Source organism: Heterodontus francisci, chromosome 31 (genome assembly GCF_036365525.1).
Source record: "Heterodontus francisci isolate sHetFra1 chromosome 31, sHetFra1.hap1, whole genome shotgun sequence".
Lineage (NCBI taxonomy): Eukaryota > Metazoa > Chordata > Chondrichthyes > Heterodontiformes > Heterodontidae > Heterodontus > Heterodontus francisci.
The window spans coordinates 43,481,395-43,509,096 of NC_090401.1; the positions used below are offsets into that span (position 1 = coordinate 43,481,395).

Sequence of the window (27,702 nt, forward strand, 5' to 3'; positions counted from 1 at the left end):
CACTGCCGGTATTAGTCCAGCGACAGGTGGGCCTGTTGCCACATGGGGAGCACGCCAAGCAAAAGTATGTGGGTCGATTGCTGGCATTGAGAGTGGGAGGGAGGGAAAGAGCCCCTGCTGCTGACCCCCTACGACTCCCTCCCCTGTAACCCCCACCCCACAAAACCCCTCCCGCTATGGGTCCATCGACAATCCTGGGCTTCTGGTGGATCCATTACTAGCAGCAGCCACCGCCTCTCTGGTGGCGCGCCTCAGTAAAAAAGCTGCCGGCCTCTGATTGGCTGGCAGCTATCAGCAGGCGGGACTTCTGTGTTCAACAAAATAGTTCTGTTGCATAAAGACCCTTCCACATGCCATTATAGCAATGGGGAATAACCCTGCTCCCTGGTATCATTGTTTGGTCTCTTTTTGCTGAAGACCAAGAAAAGGAGAAGGACCAGCACTTAATTCCAGCTTTGGCAAGAGGGCTGCATTATAACAACGAACATTGCAAATATTTAATAAAACCTTTATTCATATATATATATATATATATATACAGTAAACAGCATATATCTTACTCATATAACTGAAAATATTTATTTGCTACATATTGCTGCTTTTAACTTTCACATCCATTTGATTTACCTTGCAGCATTATCACACACTCAGTGCAGTAATGGATAGAAACTGACAGCTGCCTTTCATCTGGTACAGTATGGCTTGTGTGTGACTGTTTTACAGCTCTCTGCTTACCACAGCAGGGTGCCAAACCCCTGGGAGCAGACCAGGATAAACTGGTCTGCAGTTGTGCACGTAACTGTTGTATGTGTGGGGTACAAACGTGACATGGATTCTGTTATCTGGGTACCGGCACCAATAGAACGGTGTACTGCATCTTCTCCAAGGCTCCGTTTCTACTCAGTGCAGTGCCCCTTGGTGTGGATCCCTTTCAGTTCAATGTCAGAAGCACTCTTCCTTTGTGGCTGCAGCACAATGAAACTGATTAAGAGCAGGGGACAAAGACCAATAACAATCAGTATCAGATGTCAAACTGATGTCAAAACTCCTTCATTGCTCTTGCTAGGTTGGAAAGAACTTGGGCCGTTCTGATCCATCCTGTACATGCTGCAGTCCATGACCTTATGAAGGGACCTTGACTTGAGCTGCCTTTATGTTCCTGCCGTATGAATGCCTCCAATCTACACTGATCGCATTCATTGCTGTCCTGGAAACGACATCTTCATAATGACAGTGACCTGTTCCTCAACATTGCAGGGCCAAGTCTATCAAAGGCTTCAATGTGTTTGTGTAACAAATGGTGTGTTGAGCTTGATACCAAGTAACTAATTCTCAGCCATACGTCTCAGCAGGTATGTAGAAGACAGTGGAACATCCGACAACCTTGAGAATGTACTGCTACCTGTGCTGTTGTTTATCCTGCGCACCTGATGTCAAGAAAAAAAATAAAAGATTGAGTAAGAGGCAGAAGTATTTGCCATTGAAATGATTCCGTTTCCATCCCATTGTCTCCACATATATTAGGATGTTAGTATTGGCACATTGGCAGCACTCTGACCTCTTAATCAGAGGTCTTAGATTCAAACCCCATCACAAGACATACATAAGCAAAGCTGGCCATTTATCTCATTACAGTTTACAGGACCATGTTGTGCACAAATTGGGTGATGTGTTTGCCTATATAACAGTAACTACACTTCCAGAAGTAATTCATTTGCTGTGAAGAACTTTTAGATGTCCTGGGATGTAAAAGGTTCTATATAAATGCAAGTTATTTCTTTAGTGTAATTTGCAGCCGAGAAATACACAAGAATAAGCTGAAGATGAGTTTGCTATCGAATAGCCTTCTCTCCCAGGACAATGCTCAGAAGTGGGATTTGAGGAGACCTTTGAGGCATTAAGTCACAAATTAAATAAGGTCAGCACAGAAATAGCAGAGGTGTTTTACCCCAGGTTCCATGTCAAGTCTTCTGTTTACTTTACAGTCTTTGGCATAGAAGAGACTTCAAGGAGACCTAATAATTGTGCAGAATTATGTGAGGAATGGACAATGTTGATCTAGGTAAATTGTTCCCTGTGCTAATGGATTCAAATGAGGGCACTGGAAGTAAAAGAAGTCAGAGGAAAGTTTATTGTCCAAAGAATTGTGGAATCAGTTAGCTGTGAAAATCATTGAAGCAGACAATACCAATAAGTACAAGAGACAATTGATCACCTGTCTCTGCCATTGCCTCAGTCCAACTATGACTCTGGAAACTGCTGCCGACAACTTTATCTATGCCTTTGTCACCTCCGTACATGACTATTTCAAAGCTCCCCTGGCTGGCCACCCATTTTCTACCCTCTGTAAACATGAGCTCATAAAACTCCGTTGCCCGTATCCTAACTCACACCAAATCCTGTTCATCCATCACCCGTGTTCACTGTCTTACAATGGATGTCAGTCCAGCAATGCTTTGTCTTTAAAATTCTCATCCTTATGTTAAACTCCTGCCGTGGCTTAACCCCATCCTATCTTTGCAACCTCCTCCAGCTCCACAACCCTCGGAAATCTCTGTGCTGCTCCAATTGGCGCCCCTTCAATTCTGGCCTCTTCTAATCCCCAATTTTCTTCAATCCACCATGCCTTCAACTGCCTGGGCCCCAAGCTCTGCAGTTACCTTCCCAAAACTCTCCGCCTCTCTCTTCTTTAAGTTGCCCCTTAAAACATATCTGACCAAATTTTTGCTTGCCTGTCCTTATATTTCTTTATACGGCTCAGTGTCAAACTCTGATAACTCTTCTGTGAAGCTCCTTGGGACATTTTTATTACATTAAAGGAGCTATATAAATGCAAAAACAAAATACAGTGGATGCTGTAAATCAAAAACAAAAAATGCTGGAAATACTCAGCAAGTCAGGCAGCATATGTGGAGAGAAAAACAGAACTACAGTTCTGATGAAAGGTCACTGACCTGAAACGTTAATTCTGTTTTTCTCTATATAAATGCAAATTGCTGTTGTTGATAGCATTTCTTAAGAGAGAAAAGACTATAGGATATAGTAGGAGGTGGATAGATGAAGTTGCAATCAGTCAGAAATGTGATGCAGTTGTTCAGCCTAAGACATGTTCTTATCCAAAAGCAAAGGCACTGGAGGTCAGGACCTTTGTCCATTGGGCAGGTAAGCCTCATACCACACTACACGCACACCAACATAGAGCCTCAATCATGTTGATGAGCACATACATGTGTTTCTGCGAAGAACTTACCTTTAGGTAGCACTTTTATTACTTCTCTCAGCAAGCCAAAAATGCTTCATACAAGGTGGCTCACTTTCAAGCTCAGCCGAGTGCCCTCTTTCTGTCCCTTAAACTTTCTATGATTCTATGTGGGTTAACAGGGCAGTCACTTCAGACACATGGACTGCAGTTCAAGAAGGCAGCTCACCACCACCTTCTCAAGGGCAATTTGGGATGGGCAATAAATGCTGGCCTAGCCAGCGATGCCCACATCCCAGGAACGAATAAAAACAAACATAGCAAGATCTCACAAACAGCACTGAGATAAATGGCCAGTGAATCATTACTTGGTAGCATTGGTTGTGGGAAGAATATTGGCCAGGACACCAGGAAACTTCCTGCTCTTCTTCAAATAGTCCCAGGGATCCTTAATATCCACCTAAATTGCCTTGGTTTAAGATCTCACCCAAAAGACAACAGTCCCAAATTTCCTCAGATGGTTCTGTCAGATTCCCATTGTAATTCTGAAAGAACCAAAGGGCAATGGACAGGGCCCTGAATGCACTGGATCCCTGTGCTTCAGGGGATTCTGAAAGCCCTTTAAGGGGCCAAATTTCTGCCGAATATCTAATTGAATTTTTTTTTCTGAGCATGTTAACTTGGGTTTAACTGTATTTATTAAATTAATTCTCGGGATGTGGGCATTGCTGGCAAGGCTGGAATTTATTGCCCTCTCTAGGTGCCCTGAGAAGGTGGTGATAGGCCTTCTTGAACCACTGCAGTCAATATGGAGAAGGTGTTCCCACAATGCTTTTAGGTAGGAAATTCCAGGATTTTGGCACAGTGACGATAGACTGATGCTTGACCTGCAACTGATGGTATTCCCATGCACCTGCTGCCCTTGTCCTTCTAGGTGGTGAGGGTTGTGGGTTTGGGAGGTGCTGCTGAAGAATCCTTGGTGAGTTGCTATAGTGCATCCTGTGGATAGTACACACTGCAGCCATGGGGTGGCCTGCACCCCACCCAATCACGTGGAGGGGGCGGGCTGTCCGTCTCTGGCAATGGTGTCAGCTGCCTATACGCAGGCGCTATTTTTAAAGAGCAGCTAGCCCTGCCAGCATAATTACATTTTTAAAGCAAGATCTCCCAAAATTAAATAAATAAATGTCTTACGCTACTTTCCCACCCCCAACAACAATAACTATTTGTTCTTCCGGCCCCCCAAAAAACACTTACCTTTTACATCTGACCTTTCCCCCCCTCAAACTGCACAAAGTTTACAGTTCAACCCTTCCAATCATCCCCTACACCCATTACGTTTATTTGACTCCATCACCCCTCTCACACACTGACAAACGTACCTCTCTCCCCACCAGTGTGGCGCCGCATTTCCCCGGATGGGGATCTGAAGGCACGGGAGAGTTGGCTGGCATGCCGAAGAACGTGGCAGGCCCTCAAGATTGGAGTTATGTGTATTTAAATGTATTAATTTTATTGATTTGCACATTAAAATTGTGGTCCCCTTGCCCAGTAGCGAGGGGACCACCACGAAGCCTCACTGCCGTGAGGAGGATTGGGCCGGGCCCTGCCGGCATCGAGGTCCGTGGCGGGCCTCATCTTCAGGCACTCCCACCATGGATCACGAACTTGAGGGCTTGTTAAAATCCAGCCAGTGGTGTGCCAGTACTGGAGGTTTAGACTAATGGACAAGGTGCTAATTAAATGGACCGCTTTGTTTCTTGAGGGTTGTTGCAGCTGCACCCATCCAGGCAAGTGGAGAGTATTTCATTACACTCCTGACCTGTGCCTTGTAGGTGGTGGGAGTCAGGAAATGAGCCATTCACTGCAGATTACTCAGCTTATGATCTGCTCTAGTAGCCACTGAATTTAAATGGCAGGTCCAGCTGAGTTTCTGTATTTAATTAAATATCATCCTATTCGCTGCTCATCCCTGTGCTGCCTGGAGTTGTCAATATGGCTTAAATTGCAACATAAGAAAATACACATGATAAATTAACAGCTGCCAGCAAGGAGAACCAGGTGTGTGTTTGAGAATTCTTTAAGGCCCTCAAACAACAGGCACTGTGTGATTCTGAGACGTTCACCTTTTCCATTGTCAGCATGTTGCTGAGCATTTCTTTCTTTTTGAATGTCGGCATATCATTGGTGAGCAGAGCCTCGGTCATGTCCAGTATCCGCTTCTCATGCTGCATAATCTGCTTCTGCTGTTCGCGATTAAACAAGATGTCTCGTAGCTCTTTCACAATGCTGGGTAGGCAAACCAAAATAACCATTAAACACAGCAAAAATAACTCACGTTGTGGGTGGGGAGATGCAGCGGGGGGTGCTGAGTGACAGTAAATCACACTGTGGGTAGTGGGAGTGAGTGACAGTAACTCACACCGTAGTGGATCAAAGAGACAGTAACTCATGCAGTGGGTGGGGGTTGAGTGACATTAACTCACACTGTGGGTGGGGGTGAGTGACAGTAACTCACACTGTGCTGGGTCAGAGTGACAGTAACTCCTGCTGTGGATTGGGGTGAGTGACAGTAACTCACACTGTTGTGGGTCAGAGTGACAGCAGTTTGCATTGTATGTTATGGAGTGACAGCAGTGGTCCCTACCTATTGAGTTCAAAGCGAATCTGCTTATAGTACTGGATGTTACTTTGGATGGCTTGCAGCACTAGACAGAACTCCTCGTACGTAGTGAGGTTGAGATTCTCCAGAGCGCTGTACTTCATCGGTTGCTGCTTGTGAGCCATGGTGAGTTGCTTGATACAATCATGTACATGGATCAAGCCCAACTCTGGGCCTGATATACTCTCATCTTTCAACTGATACAAAGGAATTCACAGGACAGTGTTAAAGGGAGGAATAGCTCTAGAACAAATTTAAAATTAAAATAACGTGAACAAACAAAAATCTTGCACTAAACTTTGGTTAATACACAATTGAGCATGTCAGTCTGTATCATCAATTCACAATTGATCCCGTCAGTCTATATTATCAATACACAATCATAATCAGTCTATATCGCCAGCACACATGGGGTAAAGGGACAGTGGCTGTGTGGATACAAAATTGGCTAAAGGACAAACAGCAGAGAGTTGTGAATGGTTGTTTTTCAGACTGGAGGGAGATACACAGTGATGTTCCCAGGTGTCGGTGTTGTGACCACTGCTCTTTTTGATATATATTTTAATGACCTAAATAGCTATATACGGCATCATTTCAAAATTTGCAGATGACACAGAACTCAGAAATGTAGCAAATAAACAGTGAGGAGGATAATAGCAGACTTCAGGACATAGGCTGATGAAATGGGTAGACACATGCAGATGAAATTTAATGTAGAGAAGTGTGAAGTGCTGCATTTTGATAGGAAGAATGAGGAAAGGTAATATAAATTAAACGGCACAATTTTAAAGGGAACAGAGCAGCCAGGGGCTGTACATACACAAGTCGCTGAAAGAGCAGGACAGGGTGGGAAGACTGTTATAAAGGCATATGGGATCCTTAGCTTCATAGAGGCATTGAGTACAAAAGTAAGAAAGTTATGCTAAACTTTTCTAAAACAGTGGTTAGGTCCCAGCTGGAGTATTGTGGGCAATTCTGGCCACCATACTTTTGGAAGGATGTCAAGACCTTGGAGAGGGTGCAAAGGAAATTTATCAGAATGATACCACGGATGAAAGACTTCAGTTCCATGAAGAGTCAGGAGAAGTCAGGGCTGTTCTCCTTCGAGCAGGGAAGGAGGTTAAGGGGAGATTTGAGAGGTGTCAAAATCATCAAGAATTTTGATAGAGTAAATAAGAAGTTTCCAGTGGCAGGAGAGTCAGTAACCAGAGTACGCAGATTTAAGGTAATTAGCAAAAGAACCAGAAGAAACATGAGGAAAAAATGTTTATGCTGCGAGTTGGATAATTATCTGAAGAGAAAAATTTGCAGGGTTACGGGGAAAACGCACAAGAGCGGGACTAGGTGAGTTGATCTTGCAAAGAGTCGGCATGGACATGATGGGCTGATGGCTTCCTTCTGTGCTGTAATCATTCTATGATTCTATGAGTTATGATCTGGAAAGCATTGCCCAAAAGGGTTGTGGAAGCAGATTCAATAACAACTTTCAAAAGGGAATTGAATAAATACTTGAAGTGAAAAAATTTGCAGGGCTATGCTGCAAAAGCAGGGGACTGGAAATAATTGGCCAGTTCTATCACAGGTATGATGAGCCGAAAAGCCTCCCGCTTTGTTGTATCGTACTATGATATCACTAACACGCAAACAATCACATCAGTCTATATTAACAATCATTTACCATGAAATTTCAAAATCCCGTTTCATTCCCATATAAACCCATTAAGTTGAATTTGACCCTAATTAACTAATTAATTAATAAGTAGAGGAGTAACTAAACCGGCGGGAGGAGATTATTGTATTTAGCATTTAATATTTATAGTAGAAATCTAGCACTAGGGACCATAATTGTAACTTAATTTAGTAAGGATTTAATAGGTATTTAAGTATTTATTTTAAATTAATTTATTAATTAGTGCTAGAAATGTCAGTTAGAGGGGTAAAGTGCTTCACCTGTGAGATGTGGGAGGTCCGTGACGCTTCCAGCGTTCCGGACGACTACATCTGCAGGAAGTGTACCCAGTTGCAGCTCCTCACAGACCGCATGGATCGGCTGGAGCGGCAACTGGATGCACTTAGGAGCATGCAGGTGGCAGAAAACATCATAGACAGGAGTTTTAGAGACGTGGTTACACCCAAGGTGCAGGCAGATAGATGGGTGACCGCTAGAAGGGGCAGGCAGTCAGTGCAGGAATCCCCTGTGGCTATCCCCCTCTCTAACAAGTATACCGTTTTGGATACTGTTGGAGGGTATGGTCTATCAGGGGAAAACAACAGCAGCAGCCAGAGCAGTGGCACCACGGCTGGCTCTGTTGTTCAGCAGGGAGGGACAACACACAGAAGAGCAATAGTTATAGGGGACTCTATAGTCAGGGACACAGATAGGTGCCTCTGTGGACGTGAAAGAGACTCCAGGATGGTATGTTGCCTCCCTGGTGCAAGGGTCAAGGATGTCTCTGAACGGACAGGGGGCATTCTGAAGGGGGAGGGTGAGCAGCCAGAGGTTGTGGTACACATTTTTTACTAACGACATAGGCAGGAAGAGTGATGAGGTCCTGGAGGGGGAGTTCAGGGAGTCAGGTAGAAAGTTAAAAGACAGGACCTCTAGGGTTGTAATCTCGGGATTACTCCCTGTGCCACGTGCCAGTGAGGGAGGGTTTCAGATAGCTGGATCATTGGGATCTCTTCCGGGACAGGTGGGACCTGTACAAGAAGGATGGGTTGCATCTAAACTGGTGGGGCATAAATATCTTGGCTGCGAGGTTTGCTAGCATCACTCGGGAAGGTTTAAACCAGTGTGGCAGGAGGGTGGGAACCAGAGCAGTAGGTCAGCAGGTGAAATAACTGAGGGGGAACTAGTAATTAAGGCCAGTAAGACTAAGAGGAAGAGCAGGCAGGGAGATGTTGCTGAGCACAGCGGGACTGGTGGTCTGAAGTGCATTTGTTTCAATGCGAGAAACAGGTAAGGCAGACGAACTTAGAGCTTGGATTAGTACTTGGAACTATGATGTTATTGCTATTACAGAGACTTGGTTCAGGGGAGGACAGGATTGGCAGCTAAATGTTCCGGGATTTAGAAGCTTCAGGCGGGATAGAAGGGGATGTAAAAAGGGTGGGGGAGTTGCATTACTGGTTAAGGAGAATATCACAGCTGTACTGCGGGAGGACACCTCGGAGGGGTCATGCAGCGAGGCATTATGGGTAGAGCTCAGGAATAGGAAGGGTGCAGTCACGATGTTGGGGGTTTACTACAGGCCTCCCAACAGCCAGCGGGAGGTAGAGGAGCAGATATGTAGACAGATTTTGGAAAGATGTAAAAGCAACAGGGTTGTAGTGGTGGGTGATTTTAACTTTCCCTATATTGACTGGGACTCACTTAGTGCTAGGGGCTTGGATGGGGCAGAATTTATAAGGAGCATCCAGGAGGGCTTCTTGAAACAATATGTAGATAGTCCAACTAGGGAAGGTGCCATACTGGACCTGGTATTGGGGAATGAGCCCGGACAGGTGGTCGAAGTTTTAGTAGGGGTGCATTTCGGGAACGGTGACCATAATTCCGTAAGTTTTAAGGTACTTGCGGATAAGGATAAGGGTAGTCCTCAGGTGAACGTCCTAAATTGGGGGAAGGCTAATTATAACAATATTAGGCAGGAACTGAAGAATTTAGATTGAGGGCGGCTATTTGAGGGTAAATCAACATCTGACATGTGGGAGTCTTTCAAACGTTAGTTGATTAGAATCCAGGATGGGCATGTTCCTGTGAGGAAGAAGGTTAAGTTTGGCAAGTTTCGGGAACCTTGGATAACGAGAAATATTGTGAGCCTAGTCAAAAAGAAAAAGGAAGCATTCGTAAGGGCTAGAAGTCTGGGAACAGACGAAGCCCTTGAGGAATATAAAGAAAGTAGGAAGGAACTTAAGCAAGGAGTCAGGAGGGCTAAAAGGGGTCATGAAAAGTCATTGGCAAACAGGATTAAGGAGAATCCCAAGGCTTTTTATACGTATATAAAGAGCAAGAGGGTAGCCAGGGAAAGGGTTGGCCCACTCAAGGACAGAGGAGGGAATCTATGCATGGAGCCAGAGGAAATGGGCGAGGTACTAAATGAGTACTTTGCATCAGTATTCACCAAAGAGAAGGACCTGGTGGATGATGAGTCTAGGGAAGGGAGTGTAGATAGTCTGGGTCATGTCGTTATCAAAAAGGAGGAGGTGTTGGGCGTCTTGCAAAGCATTAAGGTAGATAAGTCCCCAGGGCCTGATGGGATCTACCCCAGAATACTGAAGGAGGCAAGGGAGGAAATTGCTGGGGCCTTGACAGAAATCTTAGTATCCTCATTGGCTACAGGTGAGGTCCCAGTGGACTGGAGAATAGCCAATGTTGTTCCTTTGTTTAAGAAGGGTAGCAAGGATAATCCAGGAAATTATAGGCTGGTGAGCCTTATGTCAGTGGTAGGGAAATTATTGGAGAGGATTCTTCAGGACAGGATTTACTCCCATTTGGAAACAAATGAACTTATTAGCAAGAGGCAGCATGGTTTTGTGAAGGCGAGGTCGTGTCTCACTAACTTGATCGAGTTTTTTGAGGAAGTGACGAAGATGATTGATGAAGGAAAGGCAGTGGATGTTGTCTACATGGACTTCAGTAAAGCCTTTGACAAGGTCCCTCATGGCAAACTGGTACACAAGGTGAAGTCACACGGGATCAGAGGTGAGCTGGCAAGATGGATACAGAACTGGCTCGGTCATAGAAGACAGAGGGTAGCAGTGGAAGGGTGCTTTTCTGAATGGAGGGCTGTGACTAGTGGTGTTCCACAGGGATCAGTGCTGGGACCTTTGCTGTTTGTAATATATATAAATGATTTGGAGGAAAATGTAGCTAGTCTGATTAATAAATTTGCGGACGACACAAAGGTTGGTGGAGTTGCGGATAGTGATGAGGATTGTCAGAGGATACAGCAGGATATAGATCGGTTGGAGACTTGGGCGGAAGATGGCAGATGGAGTTTAATCCGGACAAATGTGAGGTAATGCATTTTGGAAGATCTAATGCAGGTGGGAAGTATAGAGTAAATGGCAGAACCCTTAGGAGTATTGACAGGCAGAGAGATCTGGGCGTACAGGTCCACAGATCAATGAAAGTGGCAACGTAGGTGGATAAGGTAGTCAGGAAGGCATACGGCATGCTTGTCTTCATCGGTCGGGGCACAGAGGATAAAAATTGGCAAGTCATGCTGCAGCTGTATTGAACCCTAGTTAGGCCACACTTAGAATATTGCGTGCAATTCTGGTCGCCACACTACCAGAAGGACGTGGAGGCTTTGGAAAGGGTACAGGAGAGGTTTACCAGGATGTTGCCTGGTCTGGAGGGCATTAGCTATGAGCAGAGGTTGGATAAACTCGGATTGTTTTCACTGGAACAACGGAGGTGGAGGGGCGACATGATAGAGTTTTACAAAGTTATGAGTGGCATGGACAGAGTGGATAGTCAGAAGCTTTTCCCAGGGTGGAAGAGTCAGTTACTAGTGGACATAGGTTTAAGGTGCGAGGGGCAAAGTTTAGAGGGGATGTGCGAGGCAAGTTCTTTACACAGAGGGTGGTGAGTGCCTGGAACTTGCTGCCGGGGGAGGTGGTGGAAGCAGGTACGATAGCGACGTTTAAGAGGCATCTTGAGAAATACATGAATAGGATGGGAATAGAAGGATACGGACCCCGGAAGTGCAGAAGGTTTTAGTTTAGACAGGCATCAAGATCGGCGCAGGCTTGGAGGGCCGAATGGCCTGTTCCTGTGCTGTACTGTTCTTTGTTCTTTTGAATGCTAGACTCAGAAGTGTGCTTCTCAACCTCTCACTCTATATTTCATGATGTTAATCATCACTTAATAAAGAAATCTACTCTTGGTAATTGGAAACAGAAGCTGATTTTCTCCTTAAAGACTGTGAGTTATTATTTTAAACAGAGTTATGATTTTGTTGTACTCAGCACCAAATAACATTCCCATAAGTGATCCATCAACACTCCTATGAACTGGAGTGTGCCCTTCTAGATGAAATATCTGGTAATGTAGCAGTGCCCGGGGTGGAATTGTAATTTGCTCACTGAGACTGACACCAGCTGTCTCATGTCTCCTTAATCTTTGGAAGATGAATTGCTTTCAGACCACATGGCTTAGGCCATGATATATGAATAAAAATGATTAAATGACAAGTTCAACAGTAGAAAAGTGGTTGTTTCATTAAATTTACAACATCAAACTCACAATTCCTGACTGCAAAAGAGTAAAAAGAAGCAATGCTTCACTGGTCCACCTAATAATGCTGAGCCTGGACCAGTGTTAGCAACCCAGAACATTGACAAGGAGTTGAGCTCAAGAAGGGAAGTGCTTAATTGGCCAAAGGCTGCAGAATATATTTCACTGACTGAGCATGGTACTGTCAATCAACAATCAAAAGATACAATGGCACTGAAATATCTGTTAACAGAAAACTCAAATCCATTGCTGGTTGAGCAATCATCTACGTCTCTGTAAACAGGTTCCCAGAGACAAATCCTGGGGCAAAAGAGTGTCAAAGGTCACTGATATCACCTGTTAATATCTGCAGATTCTAAAACCTCACCCTTTGGCTGTATCATTGGGACCAATCATTCAGCTCTCACTGCATGTGAATGGGGCAACTGAAATTTTCCTTACATTCCAGCCAAGCAAGTGAACGTAGCTTCTCTTCCAACATAAGAAACAAAGTTTGCAGTGATTGATTTAAAGGTTTTGTCTCAAAACCTTAACAAAAAATAATTATACTTTAAAAGATTTCCATGACATCAAACAGAACAAATTCCTGAGTTGGCACTGAGGCTCTTGTCATTCACATCAGGATATGTGTGATGGGGTCACATAACTACAAGAATAGCCGGAAAGGTTCAGGGCAGTATGAGTTCAGACACTTGTACAAGTATCATGTTAACAAGATGCTGATGAGTTGTGGTTATTTTAAAATTATGCCAAGCCCAATTATTGGTGAAACTTACTTTGTCCCATGCACCGTTTGTTCAGTGAGAGGTCATATAGCCAGATGGTGCTGTCTGGCCTGCGCAGATGCTGCATGCGAGGTTTCAGCCTGGTGGTGTACAAGAACAGCTTTGGGATTACTATCGACCCAACCGTCCCCCTAGGTAGAACACATTGCTTCATTCAACATCTTCTTCCCTCCCAATGACGGGCAAGATGAGATTCATAAGTAATACTGTTCAACTGTCCTGTAGCATTAGATCTTAGTATGTCAATACAATGGATCACCAAACTACCTCATCAAGGTGAGGTATGTTAGTGCTGGGGAATGAAACACACCCAGTGTCAGCATGATGCTCCCAAAAATGTACTTCAGCTGCTCCCTCAAAACACCCCATACTGTGTAGCTGATATTTTTCCATTTCCTACACTAGCTATCCTGTGGCCATTTTGAGCGAGATTGTCAATCTAGTGCTAAATTAGGGATCGTTTTGTGCCTATGTCCATTTGCAAATGAGGTTAGATTGCTCAAACTCATCTCACACAGGACCCTTACAGACAGAGACTTTCATTCTACAAATCTGAGCTGCAGAGTACAGATCTAAAGGGGCATTCCTTGTCAGTGTTGCACCAGCAGGTATCTCACTTCTTGGGTAACATCATACCTCAGTCAGCAGACCTGAGCCGCCAGACAGTGTATGCCTCTTCTCCTCTTGCTCTGTTATTGCTTGCTCCAAGTTTGAAGTCACCGCGGCAACCATGATGTTTGCAAAGATAAAAGATGCTCCTATGATGTAGATGAAGAGGTACAGTGCGCCCCAGTACATTATCGCTCCATTCTTTTTCCTGGAAAGAAGACAGTCTTGTGAATGTCAGCACTGTAATATATGTCTAGTGGAAATCATTTCATTCTCAAGACCGTCTGTGGCCAGAATCTTTTGATTCTATCACATGGGCTGAGGCCTGAGCAGACCCTCCAGGGGCTCCTAAAAACTATCAGGCAAGCTGCGTAACAGGAGATGCTGGAGCATTTTGTTCTTAACTATCCTGTTTATTTGGGACATCCCCCCACTGAACAGCACTACTGAGAAAAATTATATACTCCCATGTTAGCAAAATCAGCGGATTTGCCAATTCTATAAAGGCAGATCTGAATTCTAACCTTTCAGCAGGTTAAAAGGTGTGATGTGTGCACCATGTGCAGAAACTGTAAAACACTTGTAGAGGAGATATGCACCATTTGTGTATATTACTGTACTGTGTGTGTCTGCATGTGTTAATGTGCATGTGTATTCCCATAACGGTACGTGAAGGACAATGAATGAGGGAAGTTAGATGCAGTACTGAATGGACTTTGAAATCCAGCAAGAGCCAAATTTCAGAACTAGCCCTTGGTCTTCTGAGCCTGGCATCCCTTGACCTGTCACCCATGCCAGTGATTCTCATAATACTATTTACAACCAGTCTAACCTTCACCCTCAGCAAAAGTGGTTGGTTTGTCTGGTGATGTGATGCTGGGATTCAGTTGTTTCTCCCATCTTCGAAGAAAGTGAATGTGATAAGAATGTGGTGTTATCCCCGCACTGTAATGCAAAAGGATTCCATTACAGGTAAGGGGCCTACAGTTTCTTGTATTATTGATCCAGCATTTATCGCCCATCCCTAATTGCCCTTGATAAAGTGGTGATGAGCTGCGTTCTTGAACTGTTGCAGTCTGTGTCATGTAGGTACTCCCATAGTGCTGTTAGGTAGGGAGCTCCAGGACTTTGTCTCAGTGACAATGAAAGAATGGCGATATATTTCCAAGTCAGAATGGTGCACCACTTGGAGGAGAACTTAGTGGTGTTCCCTTGTGCCTACTTCCCTTGTCCTTCTAAAACTGCACTTAAACTGATCCTGCACACAATTAAAATAAAACAGGTAAACACAGGCCTGGGAATATGTCAGGCAGACAATGGGACTTACACAAATTCTTCATAAATTTTCACCCATCCATCTTGTGTAATGCAGATAAACAGCGAGTACATAGCTTTCTCCAAACTCCCAAACGATTCTGGAACATTGGTGCTAAATATGATCACCCCAAACACAGCGAATACCTGCAAAAGGTAAGATCTCATTTTCTGCAGCTTGAATGAGATGATTTTGAAGTCAACTATGTAAGTTAACCAATGCCCACAGCACAGGGCAGCTGAAAATAGTTAAATAAAATGAAGTGACTACAGCCTGAAAATTGCACTGGGAAATACCATTGTATAAACACTTTAGGTGGGACTTTCAACTCTGACAGAGTTGAAACACAGACTGTGGAATTAGCTGAAGTCTATGGAAAGGATGACTGTGCAGGGTTTATAACATCTCTGCCAAAGTTGAACTTTCTGGTGTTTATCTGCCATTTAATGGAAGCTCCTTTGAAATAGCAGAAAGGGGGGATTTGATACAAGTACAACCCAATTTTAAAATCAGTGTTATTTCAAGGCTATTTTGAAACTAGGTTTTGATGTTAAAAGCCTGGAGATTTAGGAATTTGAGGAGTTCTACAGTTTCGAGAAGGAATGTATTAAGAGTAGGAGAAGGATACTGAGTTCTGATTTCAACACAGTGGGAATTTAGGCAGGAGGATGTGTAGAACATGGAAGGAACAAAAGATCAAAGGTTCAGAAGAGGACTGACCATAGTAATATTAATAAAGTATGGAGAGACAAAAAAACTGTTCAATCAAATAATACAACACATTTAAGTTCAGCAATGGATACTATTGTTGACATGCCAGCAGAATAACACTGCAGTCTAACTTGGAATACATTAACATGTTTAAAGAGGATCTTCATTTCTGGTAGCATCTGAAATTGATAGGACCCAGAAACTGTGAAGGTAAAAGGCCAGGACACTAATCCACCATCCTTCTGTTACCCTGTATTACAATTGTCTCATACATTAGAGAATTCAATCCTGGCTCTTCCATTACAGGCACTGTTTGACCTGCTGTTAGGCATCATTTCCTGTGATGAGGTCAAACTTCAACTGGAGCCAATACCAGAACATGCACAAGCCTTGTAGTATGGGTAATGGCCACCTTTTATTTTGTAGGTTACAGTTAATGGTGTACAGTAGCTGAGCAGCATTCGTGTATCTTTAGTGCAAGTTCAAAGAGGGGAAAAAGCTTTGGTGGTTTATGCTCATGGTCCCAAGATAATTATTGGATGAGGAAGCCCATCTTAATTCATCCAGCCAGAAAGAGCCAACTGCCCTCCCCCATTGTGGTACCTGCTTGTTCCTTAACTGATTCCAGAGATTTGGCTCCAGTAGGCTACCTGGATATTTATTCCTTAACCAATCAGATTTAAAGATTGAGAAAAGAAGAGAGAAATGACAAAGGAAGAAATAGGGCAAATTAGAGTCCAATCAGGCATAGAAAGAGAAATAAAGGGCAGAATTTCAACTTTAAAAAGGCCGGGCTTCATTAGGGTGGGGTGAAGGCTTAGAAATCTGTTTCCTGACCCAAACCCACCTCAACCCGCCCATTTCCAGCTTCAAGGCTGGAAATTGGACAGATGACCAACCCAATCCAAGGAGGCTGGTGGCAAGTTTAAATATGATAAAGAGGCTGCATTCTGCTTTTGAACTTTTAACTACTGTCAGTCAGATTTCCTGAACGTCGGGTAGCTGGCAGCTTCACTGGCTGAGGACTTGGTGGTTTCAGGAGGTAACTGCCTTCATGCCTACTCCCCAAATCCAGGTGCCTGCTTGAGCAGCCTCCTCGATTGTACCTCCCCCACCAAGAACCGTCCCCACAAGACCTCCTGCCCTTCTCCCTCCCCCCATCAGGCCCTGATTCCCCCCATGACCTCCAAACTCCCTCTACCACAAGGAGTCCAACTATTTCCCAACGCCCCCTAGGCTCCCAAATGCCTCCCCCCGACGTGGCAGCCCACTTGATTGAACCCCTTGCCCAGTTGATACCCCCACTTCTGATCACACGCACCCCCACCCCCCCAACCCCATCTGTGAGACTTAGCTGCTGGTGCAGCCAGTACTGGCCGTCTCTCTGCCCAACTGGAGACCCAGGCTGTCAATTAGGCTGGGTCTCCGGACAGGGGAAACAATCGATGTCATCAAAGGGGGCGGCACAGTGGCGCAGTGGTTAGCACCGCAGCCTCACAGCTCCAGGGACCCGGGTTCAATTCTGGGTACTGCCTGTGCGGAGTTTGCAAGTTCTCCCTGTGACCGCGTGGGTTTTCGCTGGGTGCTCCGGTTTCCGCCCACCGCCAAAGACTTGCAGGTGATAGGTAAATTGGCCATTGTAAATTGCCCCTAGAGTAGGTAGGTGGTAGGGAATATGGGATTATTGTAGGGTTAGTATAAATGGATGGTTCTTGGTCGGCACAGACTCGGTGGGCCGATGGGCCTGTTTCAGTGCTGTATCTCTAAATAAAATAAATAAATAAAAAATAAAGACACGTTGTGGAGTTAAAGCTCCACAGCATGTGGAAGTTCCTGAATTGTAGGTTTCTCACAGCTTCTGACCAAACTGCACCCTGCAGGTCAGATCAATAAAAATTCTGCCCAAAGTGAGGGAAAGAAAGATTGGATTAAGAGCGAGAATAAAATGCAGATTTCTCAAAGGAAACATAAGAAAAAATTTAAAATTTGACTCTTAAAATCTCTAAGGAGAATTGACAAAATGCAGGAAAGGGCTTGGACAGTCTAAATTGCTCCTTTTCTGGGTCAGAGAGATTGATTAGTATTGCATTGACAATGATCACATTCATTTCCAGCCCTAACTTTCTGCTGTGAGTTTAATGGGCAAATCAATGCACAAATTCAGCAAGTTCTTAAAAATAATGGGGAGGCTAAGGGCAAGCGGGGAGTTGTCTAATCGACCTGCAAGTTCTGGAGATTTGCAGTTCATGCCATATCTCCTAATCCCCTGAATTTTCTGGCCTATTTGCACATTAATAAAGCCATGCATCATTAACACACTGTTATTTTTCCAGCAAGATCTGGCCCATTGTAAGCAGCTACTCAACATCACGCTCTTGGGAGAAACGCATACAGATGGCAGGTAACCAATGGGTCCATTTTTGAGAGGGCAGAGTAACCTTTAGCCTTAGTTTTGTATACTTCTAAATTGTTTGCAGTTTTTCACACTCCACAGGGGAGGCCCATGAGGTGAAGCAGTTCTCACCTGCCTTTTTGTTTTGTCTACAGCTAGTGTGAAGAAAAAGCACAGCAAAAAAATAGGACAGCAAGCTTCCACAAGCTCTCAGATTCTTACAGCACAGACTCATGCACCAGCACCCCAGCATTTACAGGTATAAGAGGTACAAAAATAGTAAGAACATGGACAGACGTAGCTTGTATCCCACCACTTTGGCACGAATATCTGGCTTATTGACTTTTGATACTATAGAAGCCTAGAAATTACTGGATGATATAATGAACAAACATATTGTGCTTTGGTATCACAATAAACTAATTACCTGCATTAAAATAGACAGAGGAATGCCATATGATTGCATTTTTCATTTGTCCATTGATATTGCCCTGAATAGTTTCCAGACTAGAATGGGCTGCTGCTAAGTACAGCTGTCAAAGGCATTGTCTAACCTCTCAGGGTCTTCGGGGTTAATTTTTCAGCACCCCTCCCCTCTTGGTGGGAATGGAGTAGTTACATAATCAAAATGGCAGGGCAACACTTACCACCCTATTCCTGCTATTTTTGTGGGGTCTTGAAATGGGTGCCCCAGGCATCTGCTTGAACAGAGCTTGCTCCGCCTGCCTGGAACCCGATGGAAGCGGTCACATAAAAATTGTCCCTAGTATCTTTTGCTAACTTTCTGTTGAGTATCATTATCACAAATAGGGTCTTACATGACATGTGCTTTCAGTCTCACACAATGACATCTTGATTTCAGATCTGACACGTTGGGACCTCCCCCACCACTCAGAAAGAGGAAAATAAACCACAGGCCCTGTAGATTTATTAAAACTGCAAGTCCTATCGGTTTATTCGAGCCAAGCACTTACTCAAGGCAAGCTGGGATAACTCAGGTGCCCCATAGTATTGCCTTGTTTTCTCTTAGTGTACAGTACAGAATGACTATCTGCAGTGTCATTCCATGGCCACAAATGGAGGCCAAATGACAAACAGAGCAGCAAGCCTGCGATGGCCAAAGATGAAGGGGATGTAGGCCGCAGGAGGTCCCTAGGCCATATTATGAGTAGCACCAGTGCAGATGCAAATGTTACTTACTTGTACTCACCAATGTGATCATGATGAGCAGGAAGATAATGTTGGCCATGTCGGAAACTGACTGGACGATTACCTGCACCATAATGGCCAGGCCTTGGATGGCAGCTAGACTCCGCACCATTCGCAGAGCCCTCAGCACTCTAGAATAACCAACACAAGGTCATTGTTTAATCACAAGCCAAGCATTAAATACAAAAGGAATTTTATGATTGAATTTTCACTGGAGGATAGAGAATTGTCGCATCAATTGAAAATCGGGCACACTTTAAAATGTGCTGCCAATTCGTTATGGTGATTCGTTTATATGACTGACCAGGACTGCTTTCACCCAAACGTAGCTATTAGCTGCCGCACCATTGGCCGCTCTCCTCCTCGGCAACTCGCTTTCTCCCCCTCCTCCCCACTGGCTGCTTCCCCCCTGCCTCTCAGCCGCTTGCTCCAGACCTCACTGCTTCCCCCCACTCCCCTGGCCAATTGTTCCCTGCTTGAACCACCCCGCTCTCCGGCCACTTGCTCCCCGTCATCCCCTCCTCCTCTCCAGCCTCTAGCTCTAGGCCGCACCGCTTCCCTCCTCTGGCCACTTGCAGCCACATTTGATCAGTCACCACGCGCCGCCCGAAGAAGCAAGGCAGGCTGCAAGGGGTGCCGTAGGAGCGAGTGGCCAAGAGGAGGGAAACAGCGTGGCCTGGAGCTAGCGGCTGGAGAGGAGGAGGGGGTGGCAGGGAGCGGCCGGAGAGCGGGGAACAATCGGCCAGGGAATGGGGGGCAGCAGCGAGGTCTGGAGTTAGTGGCTGGAGGGAGGGCAGGGAAGCGGGGAGCCAGTGATCGGACAGCAGGGTGGCGCGAAGTGAGGAACAATCGGCCAAGGGATTGGGGGTGAGGTGGGAGCAGCAAGGTCTGGAGCGAGCGGCTGAGAGGAGGAAGTGTCGAGGCCTGCAGCGAGCTGCCGAGGGGAGAGAGCGGTCAGTGGGCGGGAGCGAGTGACGGGGATTGAGCTCCAGCCTCAAAGTCTTCCATTCAGCCGCTTCCTCCAGCTGAGTGGGGGGCTGGATACCCAATGACGCTTCAGCGCGCATGCATGAAGATGGACCAGGCACGGATATGCGATGATGTCATCCCGCGCATGCGTCACTTAGTCCTGGCAAGATGTAGCTGTGCATGTGTGCAGCTTGGAGCACTCTGATGACGTCAGCGAGCCGCTGCGTTGTCAGGAATCACTTTGTTAAAAAAAAGCACAAAGGTAAGGCAAAAATATCGGCCTGTCTTAATATGGAGATGAAGGATGTATATGGCAATAAAGTTAAGACTGAGCTGTTAAAGGCAGAAATGAAAAAAAATGTAGTACTAACTCACATGAAAAATTTAATTAATTTCCAGGAGTCAAAAATCTGCTTGGGTTAATCCAAAATATGAAGCCATAGAATGTAGTGAGTTGTGATCCCCAGGAATAAAACAGCAATTTCAGAATTCTGAGCTATTAGTGAGGATTTCTTAAATGTTGGACCTGATAATATAGCGCAGTGGTTAGCACCGCAGCCTCACAGCTCTAGCGACCCGGGTTCAATTCTGGGTACTGCCTGTGTGGAGTTTGCAAGTTCTCCCTGTATCTGCGTGGATTTCCTCCGGGTGCTCTGGTTTCCTCCCACATGCCAAAAGACTTGCAGGTTGATAGGTAAATTGGCCATTATAAATTGCCCCTAGTATAGGTAGGTGGTAGGGCAATATAGGGACAGGTGGGGATGTGGTAGGAATATGGAATTAGTGTTCTTTTGGGCCTCCTTATCTCGAGAGACAATGGATACGCGCCTGGAGGTGGTCAGTGGTTTGTGAAGCAGCGCCTGGAGTGGCTATAAAGGCCAATTCTGGAGTGACAGGCTCTTCCACAGGTGGGGATGTGGTAGGAATATGGAATTAGTGTTCTTTCTTTTGGGCCTCCTTATCTCGAGAGACAATGGATACGCGCCTGGAGGTGGTCAGTGGTTTGTGAAGCAGCGCCTGGAGTGGCTATAAAGGCCAATTCTGGAGTGACAGGCTCTTCCACAGGTGCTGCAGAGAAATTTGTTTGTTGGGGCTGTTGCACAGTTGGCTCTCCTATATGGAATTAGTGTAGGATTAGTATAAATGGGTAGTTGATGGTCGGCACAGACTCGGTGGGCCAAAGGGCCTGTTTCAGTGCTGTATCTCTAACTAACTAACTAATATGTTGTATGGCTGCAAATACCACCTGCTACACACAATATTAATCATATATATTACACTAAGATCTCCACATTTACTGATTGTGCATAAGTCCTTAAAAGCTAATGTAAAGTCAATATCTGAATGAACAAGATTGACTATGTGTGGACTGGACCCGCATGCATCGGTAGTGGGCAGTGCAGTAGTGGAATCCATTTGAAACTGAAGCGGGCTTTGCTGTGGTTCTTTAACTCAGTCATGGCACTTCCGGGTTTCCTGACCAATCAGAGAAAGCAGAGGAGATGATGCCTCAAATCTGTCAAAGGAAGGATTTTTAGTTAAAGTGACCGCAGCAGGAGAGAGAATGGCTGGCCTGTACATTGATTCCTGGGGCTTCAGCAAAGGCAGGAATGGAAAGGAGACTTGGAAGACTAGCCCCCTGGTTTCTGATTCTTACCTGGAGGTCCTGCTGCGGGATCTCAAGGATGGAAGGAAGAAGCCGGCCTCTCAAACCAAGCAGGCAAGGTTGGAAGTGGCTGAGGAAGTAAGCAGAAGTGTGGTCCCTCGAACTTGGATACAGTGCCACAAGAGATTCAAGGCCCTCAGAAGGGCAGGAGAGGTACAAAGGCCAACACTCTGACTTTCTCAGCATTCTCCTGCACAGCATGCCTCAGAACAACACACTTTGCAGCTCCACTCATTCTTCTCTCTCCAGGTCCCTTCTTACATCCCCATCTGAACAGAGAACACTCACACTCAACCTCAGTCACAGCTGATCTGACTTCTAAGAAGTTGCGAATCACCAGTCAAGCAGTGAAAGAAGAAGTGCTGCAAGCACCAGCCTTTCTCCTAGGCAGGGCTGCATCTATTCAGTTTCACTGTTTGAAGGTTTCCCAGCCTGTCAGTTTCACTGCCCAAGCATTCCCTGCTGTGCTCTCGCCTGGTTGCCCTGACAACACACGCTCTGGGACCTGTACAAGCCGGAAGGTCTACACTTGAACAGGACTGGGACAAATATCCTTGCAGGAAGGTTTGCTAGTGCTGTTGGGGATGGTTTAAACTAGTTTGGCAGGGGGATGGAAACCTGAGGACAGTTTCAGATAGGACAATTTCAGGGCAGGGAACGGGAGGCAGAAAATTAGCGAGTGACTCTGAAAGACAGAAGAAGCAAAGGGGAAAAGTTTAGGGGGGATATGCGTGGAAAGTTCTTTACGCAGAGGGTGGTGGGTGCATGGAACGCATTACCAGCGGAGGTGGTAGACGCGGGCACGACAGCGTCTTTTAAGATGTATCTAGACAGATACATGAATGGGCAGGAAGCAAAGAGATACAGACCCTTAGAAAATAGGCGACAGGTTTAGATAGAGGATTTGGATCGGCGTAGGCTTGGAGGGCCGAAGGGCCTGTTCCTGTGCTGTAATTTTCTTTGTTCTTTTGTTAAAAAATGTGCAGCACAGGAATTTGGCAGCGTTAAAAAGAATTTATTTAAATGCAAGGAGTATAGTAAATAAAGCCGAGCTGAGGGCACAGATAGACTCATGGCAACACAATATCATTGCTATAATGGAAACTTGGCTTAAAGAGGGGCAAGAATGGCAGCTCAACATCCCTGGATATAGAGTTTTCAGGCAGGATAGATGGGGGATAAAAGGGGGTGTGTAGCATTATTGGTTAAGGAATTAATAACAGTTGTGAGGAGGGATGATATGCTAAATGAGGCCTTATGGGTTGAGCTCAGAAATAAAAAAGGGGCAGCCACACTACTAGGAGTGTACTATCGACCCCTAAATAGCGAAAGGGAGATAGAAGAACAAATACGTAGCATTTCTGAGTGTAAAAACTATAGGGCAATAATAGTTGGGGATTTCAACTACCCTAATATCAACTGGGATACAAACAGTGTGAAGGGCACAGAGGGCACAAAATTCTTGAACTGCATTCAAGAGAACTTTTTTAACCAGCACGTAACAAACCCAATGAGAGGGGTTGCAATTCTAGATTTAATCTTTGGTAATGAAGCTGGGCAAGTGGATGAAATAACAGTGGGTTACCATTTTGGAGATATTGACCATAATAGTTTTAGCATAATCATGGAAAAGGACGAAGATAAAACAGGAGTAAAAGTTCTAAATTGGGGGAACAAAACTGAGAGGTGATCTGGCTAAAGTGGATTGGATACAGCTACTTGAAGGAAAATCAGTGGCAAACCAGTGGTAGGCATTCAAAAGCAAGATTCTACGGCACAGTGTAGGCATGTCCCCACAAAGATAAAGAGTGGTACAGCCAAATCTAGAGCACCCTGGCTATCTAGCAGGATACAGGGTAAGTTAAAGCAGAAAAAGAAAGCTTATGACGATCACAAAAAACTTAATACTTTTAGAAAGCCTAGAGAAGTATAGAAAGTGCAGGGGTGAAGTAAAAAGGAAATTAGAAAAAGAAAAGAGAGGACATGAAAGATTATTGGCAGGTAAAATCAAAGAAAACCCAAAGATGTTTTAACATTAAGACCAAGAGAATAATTAAGGAAAGGGTAGGACCTATCAGAGATGTACAAAGGAACTTATGCATGGATGCAGAAGATGTGGGCAGGGCTCTTAATGAGTTTTTTGTCTCGGTCTTCACAAAGGAGGGATGATGCAGACATTGTAGTAAAAGAGGAAGAATGTGAAATATTAGATACGAGAAGCATAATGAGAGAGGAAGTACTAGAGGGTGACATCCTTGAAAGTGGATAAATTGCCAGGGCTGGATGGATTGCATTACAGGTTGTTAAAGGAAGCCAGGGAGGAAATAGTGGATGCGCTGAAGATCATCTTCAAATAAGAACATAAGAAGTAGGAGTAGGCAATTCAGCCCCTCGAGCCTGCTCCGCCATTCAATACGATCATGGCTGATCTCATCTTGGCCTCAACTCCACTTTCCTGCCCGTTCTCCATAACCCTTCAACCCATTTCTAATTAAAAATCTGTCTATCTCCTCCCTAAATTTACCCAATGTCCCGGCATCTACCGCACTCTGGGGTAGTGAATTCCACAGATTCACGACCCTTTGAGAGAAGTAATTTCTCCTCATCTCTGTTTTAAATTTGCTACCCCTTATCCTAAAACTATGACCTCTCGTTCTAGATTGCCCCACAAGAGGGAACATCCTCGCTATGTCTACTTTGTCAATCCTCACTGGATACGGGCGAGGTGCCACAGGATTGGAGGTCTGCAAACGTTGTACCATTGTTTAAAAAAGGTGTGAGGCATAGGCCAAATAATTATAGGCTGGACAGTCTGACCTCGGTGGTGGTAAATTATTAGAATCAATTGAGAGAAAGGATAAAATGCCACTTCGAAAGGCATGAATTAACCAGGAATAGTCAGCATGGATTTGTTAAGGGAAGGTCATGTCTTATTAACTTGATTGAATTTTTTGAGGAAGTAACAAGAAGGATTGATGAGGGTAGTGCAGAGGATGTAGTCCACATGTATATTAATAAAGCACTTGCCAAGGTCCCGCATGGCAGACTGGTCAGAAAAATGAAAGCTCAGGGATACAGGGGAATGTGGCAGGTTGGATCCAAAATTGGCTCAGTAAGAGGAAACAAAGGGTAGTAGATGACAGATGTTTTCGCGAATGGAAAGCGGTTTCCAGTGGGGGTCCACAGGGCTCAGTGTTGGGTCCCTTGCTGTTTGTGGTATATATTAATGATTTGGACTTAAATGTGGGAGGCATGATTGGGAAATTTGCTGATGATACAAAAAATGGCCGTGTAGTTGATAGTGAAGAGGATAGCTGTAGACTCCAGAATGATATCAATGGTTTGATCTAGCGGGCGGACAAGTGGCAAATGGAACTCAATCCAGAGAAGTGTGAGGTAATGCATTTGGACAAACAAAGCAAGGGAATACAGAATAAACGAGAGGATATTGAGAGGGGTAGAAGAAGTGAGAGACCTTGGACTGCATGTCCACAGGTCCCTGAAGCTGGCAGGACAGATAGATAAGAGTGGTGAAGAAGGCATACTAAAACGTCACAGTCTGCGACGTCAGCAGCTGCCAGGACTAAAGATGGTGCTGCTCAAATAATCACACGAAGGCAACCTAAACACATGGCAGCACACAATGGCAGGAGGGAAAGCGCGAGCGAGCACCGGGCCGGGGGGAGCGGACTGGGGGAGCGGGCAGGCGGATGGGCCGGGGGGAGAAAGAGGGGGGGTGAGAGTGAGCGGGCAGGCCCAGGGGGTGAGAGTGAGCGGGCGGGGGGAAGGAGAGCACACCCGCCGCCACCACCAAGGTCTTCGGCCGCTCTCTCCCCGCTTACCACACCCCCGCTCTCTGCAAACGTTGCTTGATGACGTAATCTGCGCATGCGCCAACCAGTCCTGGCAATGCGGAACGCAGTGCATGCGCAGAGAGTAGGAGCCAATCTGCGCATGTGCACAGATTGGCACAGTCTGATGATGTCATCTGCCGGCTGCGTTGTCAATAATCACTTTGCATATGGAATGCTTTCCTTTACTGGCCGAGGTATAGAATACAAAAACAGGGATGTAATGCTGGAACTGTATAAAATGCTGGTTAGGCCACAGCTGGAGTACTGCGTATAGTTCTGGTCACCACATTACAGGAAGGACATAATTGCTCTGGAGAGAGTACAGAGGAGATTTACAAGAATGTTGGCAGGGCCTGAAAGTTGCAGCTATCAGGAATGATTGTTCTAAGGAAAACAACCCTAGCCAATCCAAAGGAGGCTGAGGGGTGACTTAATTGAGGTGTACAAAATTATGAGGGGTCTAGATAGAGTAGACAGGAAGGACCTGTTTCCCCTAGCGGAGAGGTCAATTACCAGGGGGGCACAGATTTAAGGTGACTGGTAGAAGGATTAGAGGGGACATGAGGAAAGGCTTTTTCACCCAGAAGGTGGTGTGTGTCTGGAATTCACTGCCAGGAATGGTAGTGGAGGCAGAAACCCTCAACTCATTTGGTACCTGGACATGCACCTAAAGTGCTGTAACTTGCAAGGCTACGGACCAGGTGCTGGAAGGTGGCGTTAGATTGGGCGGCTAGTTTTTTTTTGGCCGGCGCAGAGATGATGGGCTAAATGACCTCCTTCTGTGCCCATATTTTTCTATGGTTCTATGGAAACCTGTGCTCTGGCTGTTAAAGCCAGAATTCCGGGTTAAATGCACAAGTAATTGCCTATTTTAATTACTTACCTGACAGATCCACAGGCATTTCACGCTTGCCTCTGAACACACCCTGGTGAAACCCAGAAGTGGGTGGGATCATGTTGAGTACCCAACCCGATGCCACTTTGAGGCTTTAACACCCCCCCCTGCCCCCAAACGTGCCCCCCCCCACCTTGGCAGTTAAAGGTCTGCCCTATGTATTCAAAATGGGAAGGCAGAGTAGGACAGAAGATTAGAGAGAAAGAACACTTCAAATTATCAGAATGAAAACAGAAAATGCCGGAAATATACAGCCAGCCAGTTAGCTGAAAGAAAAAAAAGGTTAGTATTTCAGGTGAGACCAGTCATTGGAGCTCTAAACTCGTCTCTCTTTTATCTTTCAGATGCTGACAAACCTGCTGCACATATCTAGCAATTTCCAATTTTTATATCAGGTTTCCATGATCCGTGACTTTGTTTTTAATTTCTACACAGAATTATCAGCTATTCCAGTAAAAGTGTCCTCTTACCTCAACACATAGAAAATCTCATGATTCCTCGTGAACGATAGTGTGGAACCTATAAACAAGGCGGATGTGACGAAGAAATCTGCAATGTTCCAACCATCCTAGAAAAATATCAGTGCAAAGAAAGAAAAGAACATGCATTTTTATAGGACCTTTCACAACCTAAGGACATACCAAAGTGTTTTACAGTATTTTTGAAGTGTTTTCACTGTTGTAATGTAGGAAACACAGGAACCATTTTGCACAGAGCAATGAGATAAATGACCGGATAACCAGATAATCTGTTTTAGTGATGTTGGTCGAGAGATAAATATTGACCAAGTCACTGTGGAGGACTCCCTTGCTCTTCTTTGGAATGTGCCATGGAATTTCTTACATGCACCTGAGTGGGCTGACTTACTGGAACCAAGGGAATAACTAAAGCATGTGGATCATTAAGTCCCCAGTGAAGGCCTACAGGGGCCAAAGTAGCCATGGCTTATATATAAAAGAGAGGGGTATCTGGGATCACAACCTTTTTCTCCACCACTGATCTCCAGTGAAGTACTTTGTCCAAATGGAAACTTAGCATCCAGAACACCAGTCAGAAGGTTTCTACATGAAATGAGTTTGGGCATAAGAACATACGAATTAGGAACAGGAGTAGGCCACTCGGCCCTTTAAGCCTGCACCGCCATTCAATAAGTTCATGGCTGAACTGATTTCTCCACATTTCCACCTACCCTCGA

The 27,702-nt window shown here is 45.1% G+C and overlaps 2 protein-coding genes across 2 annotated transcripts in view; one reads left to right on the forward strand and one right to left on the reverse strand.

The window, feature by feature from the left end:
* Nucleotides 1-674, forward strand: part of cldn23l (claudin 23-like) — a 37,414-nt gene extending 36,740 nt beyond the window's left edge. The window contains exon 4 of the mRNA XM_068010959.1: nt 635-674. The gene's annotated coding sequence lies outside the window, so the exon portion shown is untranslated. The remainder of the gene's footprint in view (nt 1-634) is intronic.
* Nucleotides 619-27,702, reverse strand: part of LOC137346984 (cation channel sperm-associated protein 4-like) — a 62,222-nt gene continuing 35,138 nt past the window's right edge. The window contains exons 5-11 of the mRNA XM_068010960.1: nt 26,978-27,075; nt 19,125-19,254; nt 14,824-14,957; nt 13,524-13,704; nt 5,847-6,058; nt 5,326-5,488; nt 619-1,427 (exon numbers count right to left, since the gene is read on the reverse strand). Coding sequence (XP_067867061.1) covers nt 1,326-1,427; nt 5,326-5,488; nt 5,847-6,058; nt 13,524-13,704; nt 14,824-14,957; nt 19,125-19,254; nt 26,978-27,075 — 1,020 coding nt within the window. The 3' untranslated portion in view covers nt 619-1,325. The remainder of the gene's footprint in view (nt 1,428-5,325; nt 5,489-5,846; nt 6,059-13,523; nt 13,705-14,823; nt 14,958-19,124; nt 19,255-26,977; nt 27,076-27,702) is intronic.